Genomic DNA, 25,817 nt, shown 5'->3' on the forward strand with positions numbered 1-25,817 from the left:
GCCATTTATTCACGAGAATCCCTTATAGCATTTTAATACGATCCTACACTCTAAAAAAAAAAGGAGTAGTACTTCCTCCCTAAAAGGACGAAACGGGATGTATCATATATTGCTCTACAAATGGAGGAAAGTTTGCTCCCAGAGAAAAGGAGGAAATTCACTCCCCTCAGGAAGGAGGAAATTTGCCACTTCTTTTTGCAAATGGAGGAAAACTTTGTCCCCCAGAAGGGGACGAAATTCGCTACCCATTTTTGCAGAGGGAGGAAATTTTGTCCCCCGCAAAGGTAGGAAATTTGCCACCTATTTTTGCAAAGGGAGGAAATTTTGTCCCCCGCAAGGGTAGGAAATTTGCCACCCATTTTTGCAGAGGGAGGAAATTTTGTCCCCCGCAAGGGTAGGAAATTTGCCACCCATTTTCGCAGAGGGAGGAAATTTCGTCCCCCGCAAAGGTAGGAAATTCGCTACCCATTTTTGCAGAGGGAGGAAATTTTGTCCCCCACAAAGGTAGGAAATTTGCCACCCATTTTTGTAGGGGGAGGAAATTTTGTCCCCCGCAAACGTGGGAAATTCGCCACCCATTTTGACAAATGGAGAATACTTTGTCCCCCAGAAGGGGAGGAAATTTGCTGCCCATTTGCGCAAAGGGAGGAATTTTTGTCCCGCACAAGGGTAGGAAATTTGCCACCCATTTTGACCAATGGAGGATACTTTGTCCCCCAGAAAGGGAAAAAATTTGCCACCAATTTTTTGTGGCTGGAGAAATATTTGCTCCCCCTTCAGTGGAGAAAATTTACATGTTTTGACCACTGGAGAAATATTTGCAACCCTTTCAGCGGAGGAAATTTACCAGCCATTTTAACCACTGGAGAAATAATTGCCCTACCCACAGGAGAAAATTTCCCACCCATTCCGATCCTGGAGAAAAACTGCTCCCTCAACTGGAGAACATTTCTCCCATTTCAGCCGACGGAAAAAGATACTTTCTCTGGGGAAGTAGGCGATTTCCCACTCTCAAGAGGAGGTTGACACTCAAAAGGGGTGACATGGAAGAGGTGTCACATGTTTAAATAATGCCTGCGATATTCTCACTAAATAAACAAACAATGTTAGGTCAAGCTGCCTATACTCAGGCAAAGCCATTTTATTTTTTTACGGCCGACAGGGTCGTCAGGACCATTCCGGTCGCCTTTGTGACGTTCAACCCCAGCAGGTGTTCAACAAGGGTATAGAATCCTTTTGCTGCTGGTTGGTAGCATATGTCGACCACCCAGTGCAGGCAGAATGCGACTAGAATCGCATGCACTGGGTGATCGGCCTTCAGGAGCTGGTCTTCAATCTGTACCATGCATGGTCCCAGATTGTCCAGGTCCCCATCCCAGATGACAGCTGGATGCGTCGAGAACCATGGTGCCTGAAACCCGATGTAAAAAAAAAAAATTATCAGCACCCAAAATCTCAGCAATATTCAAATGTTTCTATAATTCACATGGCAGTTAATGAATTAAAGTTAAAATTGATGGCCCACAGCTTCATAACTTTTGAGAAAATATAAAGCTTGTCGGCCAGCAGTTCTCAAACTGTGGTCTGGGGACGCCCAGGGGTCCCCGGAGCATTTAGGAGGTTCCGCCCTGACATAAGGACCGCTCTAAAGATGCACCATCAATGAGCATCAAATATCGAAAAGGCGAGCAGAACTGTTTTCAAGGCCTGCTGAGTCCATTGCACAGGGAAAAACAGTACTGTACAAAACGAGAGGTCCTCTTCAGCACACACTCGCCTGCCTTGCTGCATGTCGATTAAACTGGACTGACGACTTTTGACATTCTTTGGTGTACGGCGTGCAACACCACCATTTGCCTCGATCGTGAACTGCAAGAACCACTTCATATCAAACACTTCAATCATAATCTGGCCAGCTACATATATGAAAAGTTTTTTTGACTTTGATTGGTGCACCTTTTTCTTGGTGTGCTTTCGTGTTATATGCTGGGTCTACATAGAATCGACTGCAGCCCATCAAATCAAGTTCCATCCGATCACAGCAGCCAGGCAGCCTCTCATCCCGTTCTACCCAATCGTGGTTGTACCTTCTCAATTCGATAGGCTCTATACCAAAAGTTTGAGAACCACTGCCGTAGGCAATGAATGTAAAAATATTTCACAGATATCAGACTTGAAAGCTGCCTCTCAATAAAAGGCAATCTCCAAATGCTCCAGGGCTCAGGGGTATATCTAGGATTGTAAGCCTGGGGGTCTTGCTACTTTTTGTGAGGGGCTCCGGGGTGTGCTAGGTGAGGCTGGGGGGTCTGTATAAATCGCTGCCAGCGATGACAGATGCACCAAACCAGTGAATCATCACAGTTTACAATCTAAATAAACTAAATGGTGACCAAGGCTAAACTTATAAGGAAGTTAAACTGCTCAAAGCGTAGCATTTAGAACCAAGTTTGAAGTATTTAAGAGATAAAAAGAAAGGCAGAGGCATTTTCATTTCTGTTCAGAATGCAGCTTGGCACATCCATGCAGCAAAAGCTAGTCTTACAATCTAAATCCACCCCATTCAAAATATTGAAACACAAAATATTTGCACCTGAGCTCTTCATCAAGATTCCAAGAAGATTGAAGTATTTTCTTTAATGACTGCAACCGTTTTTCTACCTGGGTCATTCCACGCCAAACTGCACGACGAGGGGGATCGGCCTCCACAGATCCTTATGAAAAAAATTCAGTCATGGCTACTTGTTCCGTAAGTAATTGCCTAGAATATTTTGCCTAAATAATTTTTGTTTTACTGCCACGATTCGACAAGTCTCTTTCTCTTTACTATAAGACATCGCAGCCCTTCTGTAGACGAGTCAGTGTAAAAGAATAATTGATAGCAGTAGAGGGCTTTCAACACGCTGCTTGTCAAATACTTTAACTATTGCATTTACATAATATATTTTTTAATGCATTTAGGCTTAAGAAAGTTAACATACATCACACCATATTTGTTTATATAGTTAAATTAATTCATAGAAATGGGCCTCAAAACGTTTTTTGCAGACAATAACCTTGCCATAAACGAGTAGTCAAATATTACACATGAGCAGTGGTTATTCTAATATTAAAAACACATGAAAAATGGCCCTTCTCACCAATTGGCAATGCTTTGTGTGATAAAAACAAGCGTTATTCCCCAGTCTGGGGAACTATATGCATAACCAAATACAGCTCCACTACTACAATAAAATAAATAAAAATAGAAAAAATTTGAAAAACATTTTTGAGATTCATAAAAATATTTTGTTCTTCTTCACCACCTGATGTGGCTCCTGTTCAGCACCTTCACTTTCCAACTGCACTAAACAGCAGTGTTGACAGTGTGAATAAAATGTTTCTAACAAAAAGCCAAGCATTTTTTATGGAATTTTTTTTTTACAATTTCTTTTAGCTGAGTGGAGCTGTATTTTGACATGTATGCCTCGTTTGAGAGTAAGGGATAACATTTGCTTTTATTGCACCAAACATTGCCAATTTGTGAAAAGGGCCATCTTGTACATATTTCACTTTAGGTGACATTCACTTGACATCACTCGCTACGTTTGCTGGCATCGCCCACCACGGTCGCCATCTTCGAGGTCTCGTTCTATTGCGAGTGTCGTCTGGCCGAACCTCTTGAGAGTGGTTTAGCAGCATTTTACAACTTTAAAGGGTCTTTTTGACCGAAACTAGGGGTTATTCTTATACTTTGGTGCTTTTGAAGCGCTGTAGGAATATTTTTTGTGTGTTTTAGTTTGTTTTTGTCGCTATCAGACTCGTTCACCGTGGCCGCATTGCTCCCTCGGCTCCATGCAGCAATCCGTGTCGCGTGCCGTTTAGAGTGCTTTAGCGCCGTGCCCACGGCGGTAGCTCTTGCAAGAACTGATTTTTCTACACTGGTGCTTTTGTACCAAGGTGTGATTGCACTTTGTTTCGCTAGTTTCTTTATTGTTTTTTTCTCTAGCGGATTTTCTGCACTACGGCCGTGTAACCGTGTGGCTCCATCGCCTCTGTGTCTTAAATACGTCGTGCCTTCGGTGTTCGACCCTGTGCAGAAACATAGAGTGCGGCTCATAGAGTGCTCAGCTTATGAAAAATGCAGCGCATTTTTCATTTGCCCAAGCGATTTAAAAATTGCATGTAAGCGATTTGGCGAGCGGCGAGATAAGCGACGGCGACCCGCTTTGCTGCCGTTCGGTCACTCGCACGACAAGGCAAACCGCATGAAAGTGACGGGAGCACACGACCAAGGCGATGAGCGCTAAGTTTTCTAGAAATCCCGAAACCGAGCTACGCGACGAGCGACAGTGAAGGGTGAACCGCATGTAAGCGATTTAGCAAGCGACAGCGACTGGACTGGGCGACGAGCGACAGATTTCTCACGGTTGGTCGTCGCGTCGCTCGGTTTTTGGATTTCTAGAAAACGTCGCTAATTGCCTTGGTCGCTTGCTCCCGTCAATTTCATGCGGCTTGCCTCGTCTCGCGAGTGACCGAGCGACAGTGAAGCGGGTCGTCGTCGCTTGTCTCGTTGCGGTCGCCGTTGCTCGCTAAATTGTTTACATCTGATTCAGCCTTTACACACGGTACTCGGCGGCAATAAGAAAACTAAAACGGCCCGCGCCTCGAGATAAACCTTTTTCTCTCTTTTGTTCAACGAAGCTTCTTCAACTGTATAAAATTAGCACACACTACCAACGGTCGACCGCGTACCCAAGTCAGTCAAACCGCGACCTCGAAGATGGCGGATTGACGGTGGCGCTCCCTGGCAAAATTGAACCTCCAGACTCAGTGAATACCACCTATAGACTTTAATATTCACAGATCAGGTGTAATATTTTCTCACTCTTTTACATATATGTTATTTTCTGTAAAAACAATGTTGAGACCCATTTTTTAATTTTAGTGAACTATATAAAGAAATATGGTGCAATGTGTGTTAACTTTGTTAAGCCTAAACATATTAAAAAATATACTGCCATACATAAATATCACAATTAAAGTACTTGACAGGCAATATGCTGGAAGTACTTTACTGCCATCATAATTAGTTTTTTTCTTGCATATTGACATTGTTGCAGCAATGTTGCAATGCCCAATAGTAAAGATTTTCCTAAAAATTAAAAAAATGCCCACTGCAAAACAAATGAATCTTCGGGCAAAATACAGTGTTTTGCTTTAGCTGCACCAAATTTTCAAATAAAAGGGAACTTATGTTAGGGCTCTTTTAGCTCCCGGGGTTATTGGATATTGGTTAATTAGATGGCTAATGAACTAAAATGCTTTCACTAACATTTTAATTGAAGCTTTTCCAGGGATAATGCAACTGGAGGTTTGATGCTAAACCTCATTATAGTGTAGCCGTGATGTAAAAGTTTTATTGAAACATTTGTCCTCGACGCCGAGGAGCATCTGTGACTCTGATCCTACCGCTCTGCGCTTGCCTCGCATTGCTCATGTTGCCCACAGCACACACGTGGGTAACAGAGCCGCGGCACAGAGCGGGGGGGGGGGGGGGGGGGGGGTCGATGTCACAGATGCATCTGTGGAAAGTCAGGTTCGACTTCGCACTTTGTACAAAAATTTTGTTACTCTCACTGTAGCACCGAAGGCAAATTTTTCAATAAAAATTTCACATTGCGGTTAGACTATAATTTAAAATTAGTTGAAGCCTATTAAGTAATTAGTCAACCAACTCATGACTTATGAGTTGGGTTAAGTTGGGGACTTAAGGGTCCCCAACTTAACTCAGAGACTAAAAGAACCCCAATGTAAGTTCCTTTTTTAAGGGGGAAATTTAGTGCAGCTAACAAAAAACACAAAAAAAACACCCTGTATATAATGCTCACAGGCCAAGTGACCACCACTCTGTATTCCTCCGTAAGGATGTGAAAAGGTTGAGAAAATTTGTTGTGTGGTTTGGTGTGGAATGACACACCTGCTAAACAAGTAAGATTAGGACGTTCTGAAAATGAGGAAAGATTGTGCCATCCCTGTTGTGTATTTATTAGGTGTGTGTGTGAATGTTTCAAATTCAAATCAAATAGTGATTCACACAATAATTTAATCTGACTTTTGCATTCCTAACATTCAAGTTTTCAAATAATTTGACACAGAATATCAGTAATGCTGGACAGAATCTGGGCTTATCCAAAAATGCTTTCCGTAGTGCCACCTAGTCCTCGCAGGTCTCTGCTGGAACTAAATCAAACCTGCATTAAAATCTATTTCTACAGAAATCTGTTTTCTTATTGCCCTCAAATGAAAACGGTGATGCTCACACTTCTTTAACGCTTGACAAAACCCCAAAATCCCCATACATCACCATTTTTCATTTGTTTCTTGCGTCACCTGCCACGGGCCATGAGCACTAAAATCCTATTTCCGGTTCGCATGTTCATGATGTGGAATTTAATGCCTAAATTATGGAATTTAATGCCTAAATTCGAATTATACGACTTTCAGGGGACCGTAAAAGAGAGTTGCATGATCCACGAGTCGTATAATCCAAAACAACAATATTTACAACTTTGGGGCATAACCCTGCATGAGAAAAGTATGTGTAACTTCTTTAATTACTTCTAAGCTAATAGCCTGCTGGGTCAAAAGGAAAGAAAACTATTAAAAGAATGTAAATAAAATAAAAGCTGGTGCAGCAAAAGCACTGATAAAATTGTATTTTCATTTCACCTTCCTTTCAGAAAGTTGATCAGTCGTTTCCTTTCGTGGGCCACAACCTTTAGAAGCAAGTCAGCAATGCCATTTTGGGCGTATGCAAATCACCGAATGCCATTAAACATGACATTTCCGCATATGTTGGCACACACAGCTTAGTGCCTGAGACGCTGTCATCTTCGTCAGAATCATCGGCATCGGGTAGTTCCCTTTTTGACGATAACCCCATGTGGGCACAGCACGCCTCGTGCTCCGCACGTAAACTTCGGCAGAGCACGCGGAAATCATAGAAAATACACCGATACTCGACGCCTATTCGCTTTCTTAAAGTGCAGCACAACCCGAGGCATCGACGCCAGCAGTGTTACGGGGTGCAGAGAAAGAAAGAAAGCCGCGAAGTATGACAGCAATGCGGGACGCGTATGTCAAGGGAAAGCGATGAAACGCGCGATTGGAAGGTGTATAGGGCGAAAGAGGCGGAACAATGAGAGCTGAGGTGGCCATAAATCGTGAGCACCGACCTCGGTGGTCCCGAGATACAGAACGAGAAAGAGAGCGACAGAGAGCGGAAACAAAAAGTAGACGATAGGTTTGGTGTGTTTATTTTGCTGCAACGACTTTAAGTTGCTCGAGCGCTAGTCAACTTCATTTATTTTTATATAATGCGCAACAAAGGTGTTTTTCTGCAAAACAAAGCTAGAAAAACACTAAATACCATCCTTGCTAGTGTTGTTTTCCTGCTTTTTTGCCTATATTAAAGCATCACCTGTGATAGGGGCCTATCGGGAGCAGGACCATTTTGAGACCACCAATGTCAGCGACAATAGCCTGTTGTTCTGACGCAGCCACAGTGCAATGCGATGCAGTGCGCAGTTTCATTTTTGAGAAAGGCTTGTTCTTAACAAAAATGCAACGCTAAAGCAAAAAAAAAAAGGATGGCTGGAGTTGTTGTAAGATGCAGGATTTGTGTTTTGAGCGTCGTGCAATCCAAAATTCTAGACATGTGCATGGTATGTCTGATGGATTACCAATAACCCAGGCACCACACAAATCGATAAAACTTAAAGTTGTACCATGCGGCTCTGTGATTCCATTAGGACAGAAAAATAAGGTAGTTATGAGAGCACCACCACGGGTTTGAATTACCGTGTTCTGGAGAAATGAAGAGGACTTCTCCCTCACAGCACGTGGAAGAGTGACTAGCATGGCCAGGGTGGTCACCACTGCAATGGAAACGAAGTAGCAAAGAACAAATTAGGGAAAGCTGTGGAATGACATAAGCTTTGTTTTCTTTTATAGATATGAAAGTTCTCTCACACTGCCGATCCTCCTCACTACACGTGTCAGCCCTCTCCAAGATCTCGTACGTGATCTTGTCCACCTTCTTCGAAGCCATGTCCAGCGCTGTGTCCATTTCCTGTTGGGCCACCGCAGTGATGGTTTGGACAGGTGACTTGCCCCCGAATCTTTGGAATTCTAGGAAGATCTGAAATACATATAGGGGATTGTAATGAAACTGATGGAAGGCATAGTGAATGCGACATTAACACTTACTTCTTCTGCTCTCTCGAGAGCTGGAAAGCGCTGGAGGATCTCCTGGGCGGAGGGGCGCTCCTTTGCAATCCAATGCCGACGGGCAGCAAACGTTCGGGTCATCCCATCCAAGAGCTTGCCTGTGTCTGGGCTCTCTTTCCTCATCTCTCTTTGCATAGACTTTATATGGCCTTCGATGCTGTAGTCATCCTCCGTAGAGTCGACTAGCTTTTCAGGCTGGTTGAGCAAGAAATTAAAGCACATTCCAATTAGACATTTTGTTCTCTCGTATGTCCTTGAGGAAGGCTTAGGAGATGCTTCTGCAAATAACTAAATGACAGGTTTGAGCAGCCTCTTTGCTTGAAAAGGTTGACTACATGGCAAATATAGCATATTTTGAATTAGATGTAAAGAATTAACTACCAGGTTCAATCGAGAAAATGCAACACACCCTTTTGGCCTGTATCAATAAACTCTGCATCACAGAACGTTTAAACGAAAAATGCGACACTAGGGGTGATGATAAAATGCAAGTGTTTTTAGAAAATCACAACAAACTTGTAAGCGAGAGAGAAAAGAATATTATCTCTCCTTGATAAATTTGTTTCACTGGAATAAATACTATACGCAAACCACATTGTTAGTTTCTGTTTTCACAAATTTAGACTTGGGTGGACATCGGTACACATAGAAATTTAGTTTTTCTTTTTTCTTTTTTCATCCAGGAAACGTCTCGTCCTCAAACTTCGAATTTTATCATCAATGCTGGCGTCACATTTTCACAAAGTTTCAATATTTTACAATGTATTGTTTATTCATTAGACCTTTTCTGCAAGTGCGCCGCCATCTTGAATTGACGTCACTTCCAGTATGGGCGAAAGCATTGTTTTGCCTTTGCCACGCCAATAGAAAGCATTTAGGATATAAGCGTAACCGTCACATTTTCTCGTTTTGCCTCCCCTTTATTTTCTTACTATTTGCAGGTTGAAACGTTTTAGTATTTTTTCGTCGCCCATACCGGATACGCCTATTAGGTGCGTGGGGACGAGAGTACACAGAAAAGGTCTATAGGCTGAAAAGCCAGGTTTCATTATCTCTATTGAACCCACTAAAATAAGCAGTTCAACTGCCAAACATGACACCAGCAGCATAATTGAGCAAGTCATGTTTGAAAAACTAGAGCAGAGCAAAATGTCTTCCATGCCTGGAAAGCCAGTGGAGATATGAACACGGATCAAGCACATTCATATGCATGCTTCTATAGTCAGTGACAGGTTAAGAAAAATTTTTTGGCTGGGGAGGAGGAAGCAGACAAAATGCTGAAGAGGGGAGGTTTCCTCCTCTCCTCTCCAGCATTCCATCTGCTTCCTCCTCCCCTGCACTCCTTTCCCTCAAAACCTTTTCGTAACCAGTAACTGACTATAGTTAAATATAGTTCTTTGCATTGGCCTCTAGTCAGAAGGGTCAAAGGACCATAGAAATGTTCCTCCCTGAAAATTCATCTTGAGAGGGACACACCCATCTTCCTCAGGCCCTTCAACTACCTTGCGGTACTCAGAAAGAAGGAAAAAAAATGTTAATTGACCTGGCGGCAGACTCTCTTCGCCGACTCCAACCCATTCGCAGCGTCTTGCTTGGCTGCGTGCCTCCCAAACTTCTTTCGGGTAGATGCGATCTCGCCGTCGTTTACAAACTTGGATCGCTCGAACTTGCACTTAAAGCGCAATGCACGCTGCCAGGAATCCTGCATATTTTAACAGATTAAAAATGATTTTGAAGCTTTAAAGAATTACTGAAAAGAAAAACTATGATTTTTTTTAAGCAGACTGCTGGAGACACGCGTGTCAAAAACTGAATTTTACGTAAAAAAAATTTGTTACAGCAATATTGACGGCGCTAGATTTATTTTAAATTTTGTGCGCAAAGTCCATGACATCACAGAATGGTCATACGCTCTTTCCGCCTCAACAATATGGTCATGCACTCTCTCCACCTTAACGTGATGGCCAAGCCAATCCACCTCCCCTCCATGTAACCGAAATGCCAAGAAATAAAACAAGGGGGAGGAGGTGACTACCGATTAGATTGCGCCTTATGCCATCACTATTGCTCTAAATTGTTTTTTTTTTCATATAAAATTAATGTTTTTTTTATATGCGTGCTCGTGACAGATTGTTTAAAAAAAATTTGTGTGGTTTTTTTAAGAAAACATTGTACGGTGAAGATTTTCTTAATAGACTTTTGGACATCACTTCAATAATTTTCCCTACACAAATTTACATTGTTGCAGACAATACCGTATTTACTCGCATAATGAACACACTTTTTTTCCCAAAAAACTGACCCATACGTATTTGGAATTCGTTACGAGGGGTGAAATTTTTACATTTACACACTGCGCAATGTCGTTTTAGGTGCCAATATGACATGGCAGGGAACTGTGGCACGTCTCCACTGACGGAGGCGCGCCCATGGCTGCATGGTCATGGGTGCGCCAGAGTAATCATGCTTTATAAATTACAAACTTTTTTTAAGGTGCTTATGGTGTGCCATTTGTGGAAGAAAATGCACCCTAAAACTCACTCAGCACGGAGAGCAAAGCGACCGTTCTTAGGCCTAACCACTTTCACTCAGTGGCCGAAAGCAGATCAGAGACGACAGCGTGTTTGTTGACATCAATGCATTTGATAGGCGAAGAATGTCCGGGGCTGGGAGATTCCTCGACCCAAGCTTCGTCAAATGTGCGCGCCGCTCGGTTTCACGGTTCATCACTTCCGCAACTACGCACTTGCGGCCGCATGCAGCCATTACGAGAGCGGCTGGGCTTGGTTTGACTTGTTCTGACCGCTTGGTGGCAAAAGAAAATTGACTTGGTAGCTAGCTAAATTGGACGCAATTCGAGACTCTCGGAGCCGAAAATTGGAAGTGCGTTCATTAAGCGAGGGGAAAAAAAAGGCCAAATATTGGTGCTCGTTTTGGGGGGTGCATTTATTATGTGAGTAAATACGGTAAGGGTGCCTCCAGAAAACCCACCTTTAGAGGCAGAAGGAAACCAAACGAAGAGAACCTGAGCGTAAGTTACTTCAGATTTATGCCGGAGCCAATCCCTTTGTTACACAGCTGTTGGAGAAATCTTGGTAATAATCCATATTAATATAATAGTGAGGGCTTAAAACATGGCTTGAGGTGTGCCTGGCAAAACTGTATATACTTTTGTTTGCAAAGTAGAATGGCATTGACATGCACATTCATTGATTGAGAGCTAGTGTAGAGAAGGAACAGTAACACTTGCAGAGATTGAGCAACAATCTAATTCAAGTGGCGGTGTGGCACATCTCACTGCGAAAGCTAGACCAAGTACTGAAGGATCGCCCTGCTGTAGAATTCCCAGTTTTACACAAATTACCACACCTTTGTAGCAGAAGGTGGGCTATGTAAGGGGGGGCCCACATGGGGCCCACTTGGGCAGCCCACCAGGGGCCCTATGCTACACGGTGGGACCAAGGAACTGAGACGTCATCGGCTACGATTGGTCACCCAGTCGAAAATTCTCATTAGATTCCAATTGAAATTTCTAATTGGTACCAGTTAGGTTTTCGGACAACCAATCGGTCACTGTAATGGGAACCAATGGGAACCATTTGAAACCCATTAAGTTTCCAACTGGAAAATTTTTTCCAACTGGCGAGACCCATTGGCCAGTGTGCTTCCAATTGGAACCCACTAAAACCAATTGGTTCCAATTAAAACCATTCAGAACTCGGTCTTTTGGTTCTGCTTTGTCCCGCCGTGTAGCATAGGGCCCATGGGCAGCATTTAGCAGACCCACAGGAGGCCTAGGTGGGCATGCCCCCCCCCCCCTCCTGTGTGATCCAGGAGGGGCCACAGTGGGACTACACGGACAGCCCACACGAGGCTCAACCTCAGCCTATTCTGCGTCATCTCATTCTCTAGACAATGTAGGATCTATCATATCATTATTCCCTACGATCTGCGGTAATGCAGCACATCCGAAATTAAGCCTTCATCACACTTTTCCTGCGAGTCCTTGCTACATACACACTGGGTAGCGAGTTTGTAGTAAACCAGATATTTCTCTTGCACACATTAAATTACATTTCTCGGTGAATTGGCATCAAATTGAACTGATCTCCTATGTTAAATTTCAAAAATATCCACTCAAGTGTTATTTTGGGAATTGCATGAGCAGCCCAAGTTGAACATGCCCATGCTTTGCCCTTTTGGAGCACATCTCCATGCTAACTCTGCCCCCACATAGTTGTGGGACCCATAGGGACACTGCACGGGCAGCCCAAGTTATGGTGGGGCAGCCCACACGTTGCCCCCCTGGAGCCCACCTCTATCCTAGCCTTGCCCTTGAAAGTTGAGGTGGGACCCATAGAGACGTTGTGTAGGCAGCCCAAGCTGAACATGCCCACATCGTCACTCTGCCCCACAAAGCTGATGTGGTAACGACGGGGGTATTGCACGGGAAGCCCAAGTTGGGCATGCCCTTGTGTAGACGAGAAGGGACCCACGGAGTTATGTTTGGGCAGCCCAAATGGGCATGTCCTCACTTTATCAACATCTATGCAACGACTTACAGGGGGTATTGCATGGGCAGCCCAAACTGGGGACGTTTATGTCACACCAACATGGGACACAGGGGGTATTGTAGGGACTGCCCCAACACACTTTGCCCAATGGGCCCCACTCTGCTACCTGGGTGCCAATGAGTTGGCTGTGTATAGAGAAAGCACACACACTGTTGCCTTCTGCTAACAGAGCCAGTGAAACTTTGGCAGCCAAGTGAAACATTGCAAGACGTGACTGCCACTTTTTGATTCTAACCCCTTTTTGCAATCACTGTTCTCTAGAATATATACAAGTCCAGGAACGAGATATACACAGACACAGTGGATGTTTGTGTATATGTCACTCTTGGTCCCTTGCATTTTTTTTTGCCCTGTTAATACATAGAAACTACGTACTATCGGGTTCAAACGAAATGTGAACAGCAGAGCACATGGCCGTCAGTACATGCTGCACCTCCTGGAGGCCTCTTGAAACTGATAAAACTGCGGGTTGGAGAGTAGAGCACAGCAAGGATGTGTGTCCTACTCTGCTGTGTTTGACCCTTGCCCACCACAACCCAAGCTTTGACGCTGCGTCGGTGGTGCGTCGAAAGTTTCGTCACAGCCACCTTCATTGGCTGTGTGCCAGAGGTGTGAAATGGAAGTTAAAGCACTTCGTTCGTGCACAAAAGACCTGTGGAGCTTGATTGACGTCAGTTATCAGAACAAAAGCAGACGTCCTCATGAAGTACCTAGAGCACATGAGCACACGACTTTTGCAAAATAGCGAAACAGCGTGGACAGGAAATGACATGTTTATTGCCAGAGAGCATTTGTGCAACCAGAAATAATGAACAAGGTAACACGAATGCTGCAACCGGCAAAGGCTGACACCTCAAGCAGCACCACAGCAGTAGCTGTCTGGGCCGGCTTGCTTTCGTCGTTATACATTTCCCTAAGCTGGTCTTAGTGAGAAGCCAGTTAATATTTTGTGAAGCCACCTTCAGCGTCTGCAACAGCGGCCATCCATCAGCAAGGATACCAGGTCCAAAGCTTGCTTCCGCTCGCACTCGGCTTCAACCATCATAACAATGTGTATTAAGAACAGAAAAAAAAAAAATCACAAGTTAGGAGGGAGCATGTGTTGCAAAAACGCTCCACGAGTGCACGCACGCAAGCAGCCTGCTCCTGTTGCGAGCGGCCTCGCATGGCTCACGCCAAGCCAACAGAAGTGGCTGGAACGGAACTTCCAGCGCATTACCGGCGCAGCGTAGAAGCTTGGGTTGCGTTGGGTGAGGGTCAAATACATCGGAGTAGGACGCACAGTTGCAGTGCCCTACTCTCCAACCCAGTTTAATCAGTTTCAGGAGGCCTCGAGGAGGCGCAGCATGTACTGACGACCACGCGCTCCGCTGTTCATATTTTATTTGAACCCGATAGTACAACCAACTAGCCTACATTTCTATTGTTTTACTCCATCACTTTCACCACGCACTAGGTTATTTTTTTTCCTTAATATTGCGGCTTTGTTACCCACAAGACTTTACCTGGGTTCATCGTTATATATTGGCGAGACATGGCAAGTGCACTAATGGTAGCAATGATTACAAGTTGCTAAAAGTGTTGAGAGAATTATTCTAAGCATGACCGTTGCTATATGTTTATGCAATAGGCTCATGTATCATAGTGCTGGCTCAAACAAAAGCTCCCGAGCATGAAATGACCTGCCTCTCCACACAGTTACATCTAGTAAATGGTAGAGTCCTATTTCGAGAAAATTGCTTGGTGAAAGTTTGTTTGCCATTTATGGCTTCATGCTTTTCGTAAAAAATACAATTTTTTTAGTCCATATATAAATGGAACTAGAAGTGTTGTTGAACTGCAACATACATGGCCATTTCCAATTGAGTCTTGCAGGATGGTGTGGCGCAAGACAAGCTGTCTGGCAGCGTGCTCGTACAGCTTGGCAGGATACCTGCAAATTAAATCACAAGACATAAAAGTGTCAACAAATTAAATGCATACCCTAATGGGATTGTGTTGTCAGGTATATCAATGCCAGGCCAGCCCGCACAAAGCATTTTGAATGTGCAATGCATCTTAACGAAAGCAAAGTACCGTAGAATACCGTGCATCCGCCCATACCACACTAAGCGCCCATACCTGAATTTGTAAGGTCTGAGAACATATGCACAGTACATTGATATGTAAAATTGATGACTGGAAAAGCGCCCATCCCCCATTTTTTCGCGATTATCTCTAAATTTTGAGTGGGCGCTTGCCCGGTATTTTACGGTAAGCATTTGTCTTGCATTTCTCTACTGCGCCATTGCCAACTAAATTTAAAAAGCTAATGACATGCTAACTTCGTTGAAATGTTACTCTGAGTCACGTGGATTCTATGTAGTGTACCACCAGTTCCAATGCTGTGGTTCTTTGCAAGAGGGAAGTCCCATCACAACTAGATAGAAAAAAAAAAGGCAAAATAGTGCTAATGTACAGTGCGCCCCAAACTTAACGCCGCCACTCGAACGGCCGACTTTTGCAGAGCCGCGCTATCCTAGCGGTAGCCATTTCAACTAGTCGGTCATGTGAAGGCCATTCCCAATCTCCGGACAGGGAGAAGGGGAGGTAGCAGAGCCTGCGCTCAGGGCACCTGACTCTGCTATTTACAAACTCATATCGTCAAAATCACTTTTTTTTTTTTTACACTTTGTCTGCATTTTAGCAGCGCCTTCAAGCTTTCTCCTCAACGATGCATTATCAAAATTTCTTTGTTGTCAATCTTAAAGGTGTAAACAAAACGCGAAACAAAACGCGAGTCTGACGATATGAGTTTGTGATTCGCAGAGTCAGGCACCCTAGCGGCGGCCGTACTACCTCCCCTTCCCCCGGTCCGTAGATTAGGAATGGCCTTCACGTGACAGACTAGTTGAAACGGCTGCCGCTAGGATAGCACGGCTCTGCAAAAGTCGGCCGTTCGAGTGGCGGCGTTAAGTTTGGGGCGCACTGTACTTGCATTTGTGTCGTGGCCAGGTTGTTTGAATAGGGAGTTTCAGAGTGCCAGCCAAATTACTCCTGCGAAAAGCATGCATCAGACAAAAACAAGTTGACGTCTTATTTGTCTTTAACAAGAGCCTGTTCAGGCAAATAAATAATGTTACGCATAAGTAGTTTATTCACTACTTTTGAGTAATTGAATTTTAAAAGAGTAATTTTTAAGTATTGTTTCAATTAGAAACTTCATGGACGCCATTGAAAATTACTAAATCAACCTACTTCACAATAATATAAAGCATGGACAGCATTTCATGACATCCTGAAAAGGCACTATTTGGATGCATCATAAATTTTTGGCTTCCCATCAAAATGCATTTCCACGCCAGCACTCCTGGTACATGTGGCTAAAGCGTGCAATACCAGCTTGTCTCCCTCTTAAAAGAGAATGAAGTGTGACACACGCCGGTGAAATAGAACTCTGCAATTCAAATGGCATTGTAAGAATGCCATTTGAATTGTGACGGAGGGCATTGTAAGAATGCCCTCCGTCACATGAAGAATATGTGACGATGCATTTTATTACACACTTTAGCGACGGGCAGTAAGACCACTGGTGCAAAGATGCAGTTCTGATAAAAAAACAAACCTAAAAGTACGACCATATTAGGTGCTTTTTCAGAATGCCAATACATCCTGCATGTGACTTCTATATCTAAGGTTATTTAGTTATTAAATTTAGTTATTTTCGACAATGTTCACCAACTTTTAACAGATCATAGGTAAACAGGTAATCATTTGTAAATAATTAATAAAATATTTATCACAAATGCTATTACTTTTCCTGCATAAGCCCTGTGACAGAAACCAATATGACACCAACTTTTTCTCGTGTGACCTATAGTTTTCGCAGAAAGAATTTAGCCGATGTTTCACGAGTCAAACAACTTTGAGCAGGATGTACACCTTCGCAGTTTTGTCAGTATCTAGGGGTATCCAGGTGGCATAGCACGTATCGAAAGCGACACACTCCCTCATTTCATTTCATTCAGGTTTAACGTATATAAAATTGCCAGGACACACTTATACCTTGAATTAATAAAAAATTTGAATATATAGACCTTGAATTACCAAGAATCGATCATAAGAAACAGTGTGCATGTCCTTTACAATAAAGTGTGAGAGAGGTTTATGACAGCCAAACTTATACACAGCTATTCATCACTTACAGGCCAAAACAAGTTTGATGCCTTTACAGTCATTGCATTATGTAGTTTTGTTTTTCCTTCTGATGTTCCAGATAATTTCAACAAAAATGGTACAAGGGGACAAGTACAGCAGGGAATGCCCTAATTTACAGAATAGTATGAACAGCACTACGTGTCACATTGCAGAACCAGAGGCATACTCACAGTGTGTATCGAAACAAATCAAAACACATCCATTCTGTGATGCGATGCCGGAGTTTCGCAGACACCCCAGACTTCGTCTGCACTTTCGACAAGTTGTGTAGTATATCTTTAGGCGTCGGGGGAAAAACATAGTTCCTTGGATCAAGCATAGAGCTCGAACTCTCCTGCACCACCGGTGGCGGTTCAGGCCTGAAAATGGGCAGAAAAACATAAAACCGATACACCTATAAAACCACCAGCAGCATAAACTTTAGACAGCATCTTGGCAGATTGCACTTCTGCAATACCTTAAAACATTTGTAAAAGCTATGACCATTCAATCTTACACTTCTGGTGTACTGGCCACAGGAGGTGGGGTTTGTTCATGAGGTGTCAGCTGGGAGGCTTTGATTTTTGAGCCTGCCACCAGTCTTGTCTCCTCATCCCAATCCAGAAACTCTCCAAGGTCTGCATCAAGGACCTGCAGAGGCACCAAGTAGCTTGAATTTTAAACAAAAACCAAGGGCAACAGATGTTTTCTGAAAAGAATGTGTTTGGAGCACCAAGAATGTGTTCGGGGGAGCATGCCAGATGCGTCGCCGACCCCTCAACGGACTCAACCAACTCAAGTGTCGAGTTTGGAGAGCAATGTTCAAGAGAGAGTGCAAAAGTGACAAAACACGAGCCGTCGTGTGCTGTTTCCTTCACTGGCGGCCGAAGTTTCGTTTCATAAAGACGTGGAAAGCATGCAGTGTGTGAAAAAAAAAAACAGCGGTTCATGACTCCTGCCTAACAATCTTTGCGCTTGTATGATGCAACGTTCCTTTACATGCATCTGCTGACGTAAAAAACCGACAAAGAGCGAGCACTACAAACTGGAAACGAGTCACCTCAGCTTCCAGTGCATTCTACCACCAGCGAGGAGGACTGCTTTGGCGTCACGTGCAAGCCATGCATACCAGACTAAACTACCCTATTGTAGGTCTGCTACATATAGAATAATAATTTCCCATGAGAGTATTCACTGATCTCTATGACAATTGCTGGATCACGCTTCCCCGCTTGGTTGCTGCAGCGCAAGTGAAGCTACCGGTCATCTTGCTCATAGGCAAATTTCAGTTATGCTAGCGTTGCAGAGGGTGGCGGCAGCATGCTGAAGACACGTTTTCCACTCCTTCGTCGTCATTTGCTGAGAAAGTATTTTAAAACCCTGTGTAATGGCGCATTCACACTGGAAGCGGATCCGCGTTCGCAAAGTGGTTGCAGTTCGCGAGCGACCCCGTTCAGACACGCCAAGAGGCGGTTGGCGGTTTCTCGGCGATCACGCGTGATCTTTTGAGACTCGCGTTTGGCAACCCTCTTTTACAATCCAAAATCCACTTTAATCGACAATCCAAAGCCAAAATTTTGCCATTCTGGCACTCTGAAGATTTTTCTCCGAAACATTTCACGCATCTCGAGGTTAGGCAGCAAAAAAAAGAGGCATGGACCCGCCAAACTCGCCTGTGATTCCCTCGACGTTGCCCACAAGCAAAGCCCAGCTAGGCGCGCCTTGCTGACTCAAGACAGGATGCCTCGCGCACTCTTTTTTTTCGAAGTGAACCCTTCCCGCATGAATAGCTGACATTGTTTTCCCGGACAGAGGGCCAGTTTTCCCCCCTTGTTTGCTCATATCATTTTCGACGTTGTGAGCGGTGGAGCGAACCGTGGTGCGGGGGAACGTGTTCGGTGCTAGCCGGTCGTGGCTTCATTAGTGGCAGACTCCTCTCGTCACTCGCACGTCGGTGGAGTCTACTGTTTGTTTGACATTAAGCTCAAATAAACGCCATATGGATTACCTCTGCATCGTCTGGTACGTACACTTTATTCCTTGAGTATGTTTCCTTTATTTTCTTTTGTTAGTAGTAAACGTTACAGGTCAAGCTAGCGCAGGTACCCTCCCCGCTCCGCGGTAGTGCGTTGGCTACGTAATCAGGCTCACGACGTCTCTATCTGCCTTCGTTTTGGTCACGCACGGTGTCGAAAGCTTTCAATAGTTCACGCTGCTGTGGTGGGTAGAAAAGCTGACGTTTCGGTCGATCAGTGGCGGGTTCCGACGTCATACGGACAAAGACTAAACAAGGCAGCGAGCTCCAGGCTGTGGCACCAGGAATAATAAACAAACTCTTACCCGAACCAAATCACCGGTGCGAAGCCCGTTAAAATTACGAGTCAATTCTTTTCGCAGCAGATTCAAGTGACGGAAATGAACATTAAGTTCCTCCGTTGATTTGTCTGCTGTAACGCTAGGACTACAGCGCCTTGAACACCTCATTAGCGACAGCTGCCATCTTGTTTCGAAAGGCACTGACGAAAGTCAGCGTTGTGTTGTGATTGGTTGCAGCTTTGCGGTTCGTGAAAGTGGTTAAGAGAAATCTGTCCCGAAGCGGTTGGCAAAAATTCGCTCCAACCGCTCGATCCTAGCCGCTTTGCAGTTGAGAATGCGCGAATCCGCTTCGCGTTTGAGGATCCGCTTCCAGTGTGAACGCGCCATAAGCGTTGAGACTTGCCGTTGAGAACAAATGGAAATTTTTATGAAAGCACTGTGCCGCAGAAAAAAGGAAAAAATCGTTGAAAGCAAGTTTCGCTGGTCTTGCGGCATCATCATAGCTTCCTTGGCATGCAGAAGTGCTGCATCTCTGTGCCTTCGCATGCTTGAATACCGATGAAGATTCAACGCCGTGTGGATGTGTTTTGCGAGTGCAATGTGCGTGAAGCCTCATGTGCCAATGAAGCAGCGTTTTATATACCTTACTCTGACGACTGTATTTGTAACTTGCGGCACTCGCAGCCCAGAAAAGAGCTTGATCCAGCGTCCAGTGGCGACGGAAGAGAGGGGGAGAAGGTACGGCTTTTTTTAAGTTGTTAGACGGTTTACAGAGTACCGCGCACACAGCTCCTCATCACTTACCAGTGGTCTGGCTCATTATCAACCATCGCACGTGACATCAAATTTCAGCGCAGCTCGCCTAATTGTGATTGGTCAACCGATTGCACATGACCATATGGGCCACACATCAAATTTTCAATCTCGCCGTCTTGTACTTTTGCCTTCGAAGACCTCTGCAGCGTTGCTCTATTTGTGCTGCCATGTGATCAATTAGAGTAGATTTAGAACATATCCATGGTTAATAGTGAATAAGAGCAACCGTACAGATTGCTTTCCCCCCTTTATTGATAAGAAATTGCCGGAACAGGTGGACGATTCAGAACTCCGTGGCCGATATATGATGCAAAGACACACAACACTTTTTCAAAACTTTGCCAAGGCACCTATTTTTGATCGGTATCCAAGCGTGTGAACGCAGAGACGCAGTGAAACTTGCTTTCTACAAGTTCAGCTTTTTTCCTGCAGCACTGCGCTTTCGTAAAATTTCCCCGTGTCTTCAACGGCAAGTCTCAGTGCTTACACAGGGACTTAAAAAAACTTCTTCGGTGAAGGACGATGAACGAGTAGAAAATGTGTCTTCAGCACGCTGCCGGCAGCCTGTGCAACGCTAGCAAAACCGCAAATTGTCTGCAAGCAAGATAGGCCTCACTCGCGGGAGCGGGAAGCGCAATCCAGCAATTGTCATAGGGATCAGTGGGAGTATTGGTCACATGTGCAAAGCACATGCACCCTCTTTGTGATCTTAACACTTTTTGTTGTGGGCGATGATGATTACGGCTTGCGGCTACTCGAACGGGATTGGAATCAACTGATTTGTAACAAGCTTGAGTTGACTGAACCTTTTTTTATCCTAGCCGTAAATGCAAGTACGAGAAAGCGCGACTCCCAAGCGTAGAGCGGATGCGTTCGACGGTCCAGTGACCATTTACCGACTACATCCGACGTATCTTTAGACTCTGGGATCCCGATACGTCCAACTATCTTTAGACTCCAATTCCGGGTACATCAGACATATCTTTAGACTCTGGGATTGGGGTACGTCCGACGTATCTTTAGACAGCGTTTAACAGAATCTTCCATTGGCGACGACGTGCTCAAGACCGATTTCTCAGCTGGCACTGGGCAAATCAATGAATAAGAGGGCATAAGCATGTCACCATTTTCCAGTTGGTGTTTGTTTGCAAGCCCTTTTTGCACTTTTTAGGATGCACCAGCTTGAACTAGGAATGCAGTCGGGCGGTTGGGCTGGTGAAGCATCAAATGAGCGTGGAAGCGTTCCGCTACTGCTGTAGGAAGCAAGGTTGATTGAAAAACCGCTCGAGCGGCCAAGCAATCTTGTCATGCAGAAGAAGACGAATTTTCACTAGAGCCGAAGGATGCAAGTTTCGTAATACAGCTGAACCTCGATTTAATGAAATCACTGGGACCCGCTAATTATTTTGTTAAATTGGGAACTTCGTAAAATCAAGAAAGGCATTTTTCCGCACACAGGCTGCGCGGGAAATCTGAATTTGTTTGTTCAATCGGGAAATTCGCAAAATCCGGTTTCATTAAATCGAGGTTCAACTATATGAGGTAAATATTTATGTCCAGTATTGTTAGTCCTTCCATGCTGCCATTATAAAGCCGGCCTCCAATTGCTCACCTCCTCCCTGTTGCTTCAAGCACTAACTCCATTGCCCTAGGGGGACGAGAAAGGAGCAGCCTCGCAAGCTAGCTAACGCGATACCCTTTCCCCTATCTCCAAGCACTCGACCAAATCGGCTGCTCGATCGTTGTTGCCTTGGCAACCTGCGCCTGCTTGCCTATGTCACGTGGTAGCGGGAGTAAAGACGATGAGAGGGGCGTACCGAGGATTCCCATTATTCATTGCAGGATTTTTTCAAAGGGTCTATTCGATTCAGTCAAATCCCAAATAGCGTGGATACCTGCCATTGCCCCAACGGCAGTTGAAACAGTTTGTGTAACAAAGGTACGTATGAGGATCCCACACATACAGCAAACATTGCTTGAAATCAGGTGTTTCAATCAACCTTGCTTTCTAAAACTACAACAGAATGCTTTGAAGCACGTTTGACACTTTACCAGCCCCAATGTCCTACCGCATCCCCTCATGTTCCTACCTCAAACCGTTGAGCAATGTAATGTAAAAAAAGTCACGCAAAAACAGCAAGAGAGTTAATACCAGATAACAATTATGTATCTCGTGCCTAGTCGTTCACCGCTTTGCCCAAAGCCAGACTGTTGGTGGAGACATTGGGACCAAGCATTGACCAGTAGGCTCAGTCGATTGCTGCAATATATTTACCTGTGCAAGTTTAGCACAAGCACGTTCGATTCGGAAACAGCCTATTTCAAAACACAGCCATAAGTACATTGCCCTGCATTTCCCTGCACCGGTGCAGGTTAGTGCAGGTAAACTGAAGGAGCCCATTGTCAACATTGTCAAGGCTAGCATAGCTTCCAGTGCTGCTGCCTCACATTGCTGTGAGAGCATGCAGTTTCCTTTTGTGTCACATCTGCATGCTGTCCTGTGTGAAAGAGACAGTGAAGGAAGCCAATGTGTTTGCACCGGTAACTTTAAGATCTTTAAGCCACTGCAGAAACTATACTGGACTTGACAATGCAGCACAAAATATTTGATGTCAAGCACAGATCACTTCAGTTGGGGAGCTTTCCATAAACACTGAACAACATACAACATTCAAAGCCATGCCCAATATTTTGTAATGGCTGCCGGTGGCACTGCCAGCACATGTCGTCTGTCAGCTACAAGCTTGGGACAAAAGCCACATATTGCCAGCACTATGCTTTAACACTTTTGACAGTTTTGGACAAGCCTAGCTCCTCGACGTGGAGCCATTCCCAAACCGTTCAAGACGAGTATTCGCAACTCCAATGCCCCATAGAACGTGGGGCTGTAGTTCCAAGATGGCAGAAGAGATGGGAACAGATTTTCCATGCACCTGCTCACTGACGTTGATCAGTGTACTCAAAATAATTTATTTGGCTGGAAATGCCAAATGGTCAAGCATGAATGCATCACAAGTGACGGACATGTTGGCATAGATTAGGAAAACCAGCAACTTGCTTTTTAGAAGCTGCAGAAACATCACAGATCTTGTAATGCTTTGTGGAAGCCGTGCGTGTTTTGAGCACCGGTCACAACATTATGTGTGGCAAAATAGCTTTGTGGGTGGGTGAAAGTACTGTGGTGTTTGCGCTGTGCCTGGTCACCAGTGCCCTAAAATGCGAGTCACACATAGTGACCATCGAGCTCCGGTAGAGCAGCGTTCACAGTATTAATGCCTCTTGTGTCAGAGGCTTACAGCTCACTGCACATCATCACGGCTTTAGTGCATTGCAACACATGATCAACTTGCACCGTGGTTACTAATAAGCAGCTTTAGCATAGTGTGGCCACAGGCTACCGTGCAGTGAGGCATTGCTACGAGAAGTTTGTGCTGCACCTCTTATGCATGACTTTCAACGCACGCCAGGGTCATTGCCGTACTTACGGTAGCCTGCGGTAATGCAATGCAAGAACGGCATAACAATGCCATTGGCATGTTTAGGCCTTTTTTTATCACTGTGGCTGGTATTACGTCTGGACGGAGCACTGAAACATGCAAACCTAACCCTCCCCCCACCCTCCTCTCTTTCTCTCCCTCAATAAACTAAGGAAGGCGGAGATTTGGACGTACTTTGGGGTTACGTCGGACGTAACGCTAGACACTTTGTTTATTTATTGCTCTGCCAAAAGAAACATTCAAGTATTGTGTTATTCACATCCTCAAGACAGGCATCGTCAAAACTGCCCATTCTATGCACACCTCATGGTCGGCACACAGAAATGCTAAAAAATGCTACAAGCATTTCTTCATTTGCCTTCGTAGCTAACTGAAAGCAGATATGCATAGTCTACCGTTTGAAAGTGCTTGGAGCCAATGCCATGTTTCTTGTCACGGCCTTTCAGCGCATAAAATTGGAACCCATCCCCGATGTCTATTGCTCGATACACCGTTAAACAAGCAGTTCTTTCCTACTTTCTGGAAAGAATAAACTCTTTGTAGATCACACGTAAGAGCTTTTTGTGCTATACTAAGGGGAGCTCTTCGCCGTCACGCTGAGCACAGATTGTGCTGGCGACCGCACGACCCGAAATCCATAGCATATGCAATCTACAAAAAGTTCCTAAGTAATGACATATCCCAATCACTATGCACAACACTGTTGCGTAGTGGACCATAACAATTCCTATTATAACACATTTGTTTGTTTTTTGTGAAAACTGCATGATGCACGAACATGCTGACCAGAACAGCAGCGCCAAGAGCGACAAACCCTGCCGCCGTCTCCGCCACCTTCCCTGCACCTCTGGTTCTTTGTTCGTCCGCGAGAGGGCGAGTGGTGGGCTGGAGTTGCGAATAACTTGTCTGATTTCCCCGGTTCTTGCACTCAACCGCTTTAAACAAATCAGGCTCGCTCATGCTTTAATTTGAGGCTCTGCCGAGAAATGGCAGCTTAATTTTCTTTTAATGTTGCTCCAATTTTTTTTTTGCTATAAATTTGATTTTAAAGGCAACAAATGTAATTTTGAAGAGAACAATTAAGCAGTTGAAGGTCAGTAGTTTCCCATAACTAAAATCGGTTAAAGGGTAAAACATAGTGAAAGCCATAAAAATGTTTTTGCCGGCGACTGGTTAAATCAATTGCAAATGCATAGTGCGTGCAAAGGCACTTCCAACTTAGGCAGGTGAGGATTTAAATATGTTTTTATGCCCACAGGAATAAAAATGGTAATGTGTTATAAAGAAAACGAGTAATTGTTTTAAAACATGACAATGCAAATAACAGCCTCATACAATTTGAAAATACTGTCATTTGCAAGCACGCAGGGTGGCCGACGAAAATCATAATGTAGCGAAGTTACACAACTGAGTTCACCCAATGACCCTGGGCGCATGCGCGTTGTCGAGCGCCATCGTTCAATCCAAATGCGTTTGTTTTGTTTTGTTTTTAATATAGGAAAGAAAAAAAAAACTTTAATGCGGACTTTCTGGCCTCTTTGGGAATGCGTCTTTCCACGCGCAAGTTGAGCACGGTTGAATGTAGAGTTGCCACTGCTGGACCTAAAGGGAAAACTTCAGAAGTTACTGATGCCTGCAATCTGTGCACGTTCCTGGTTTTTTTTTTTTTTTTTTTTTTTTTCTTACGGTTTGAATTATTTACATCGTAAAATGCGTCCGACAAGCGATAGAAAATGGATTGCCATTACTAGTGCAGACAGGTATGCTTAGCGACAAGGTGAGAACGGCAGAGCGTCTCTTTCGAATGCCCGGTCTCCAGCGCGCGCTCGCCGCCTTCTGGCGTGCTTTGGCTGGGCGTGCATGCGTGAGGCAGAGACGCCGGAGCGTTATCGTAGGAAATTCGCGCTCGAGGCGGGACAACTGAAACCCTGAAGATCCCACCCTGCCGTTCTCACACCGTTTGTGACTGTAATTGGAAGCAAAAAGAAACGCATAGATACTGGCAATATTTGACATACCTGGATCAGTATCCTGTCCATTGTTTTCACTTCTGGAAACTTCAGCAAAAATGCATCCTTGGTGGTCTCCAGCGTGTAGTCCAGCGGAATGGATAAAGGCCGACAGAACTTCTCGTAGAAACCAACACACCTTAACATTTCGTTCGTAGAAC

The 25,817-nt window shown here is 44.5% G+C and overlaps 1 protein-coding gene across 1 annotated transcript; it reads right to left on the minus strand.

Moving 5' to 3' along the window:
• Window positions 1-1,106: 1,106 nt before the first annotated feature.
• Window positions 1,107-25,817, minus strand: LOC8036450 (sterile alpha motif domain-containing protein 3). The gene is made up of 9 exons (XM_029976130.4): window positions 25,666-25,817; window positions 17,536-17,669; window positions 17,210-17,398; window positions 14,691-14,775; window positions 9,812-9,970; window positions 8,248-8,463; window positions 8,011-8,179; window positions 7,840-7,916; window positions 1,107-1,411 (listed from the first exon to the last, which is right to left on the minus strand). Exons 1-9 carry the CDS (start codon window positions 25,801-25,803, stop codon window positions 1,142-1,144), a joined length of 1,437 nt encoding a protein of 478 aa, XP_029831990.2. The 5' UTR covers window positions 25,804-25,817; the 3' UTR covers window positions 1,107-1,141.

The sequence above is a fragment of the Ixodes scapularis genome, unplaced genomic scaffold (genome assembly GCF_016920785.2).
Source record: "Ixodes scapularis isolate PalLabHiFi unplaced genomic scaffold, ASM1692078v2 PGA_scaffold1__304_contigs__length_218370807, whole genome shotgun sequence".
NCBI classification, from domain to species: domain Eukaryota; kingdom Metazoa; phylum Arthropoda; class Arachnida; order Ixodida; family Ixodidae; genus Ixodes; species Ixodes scapularis.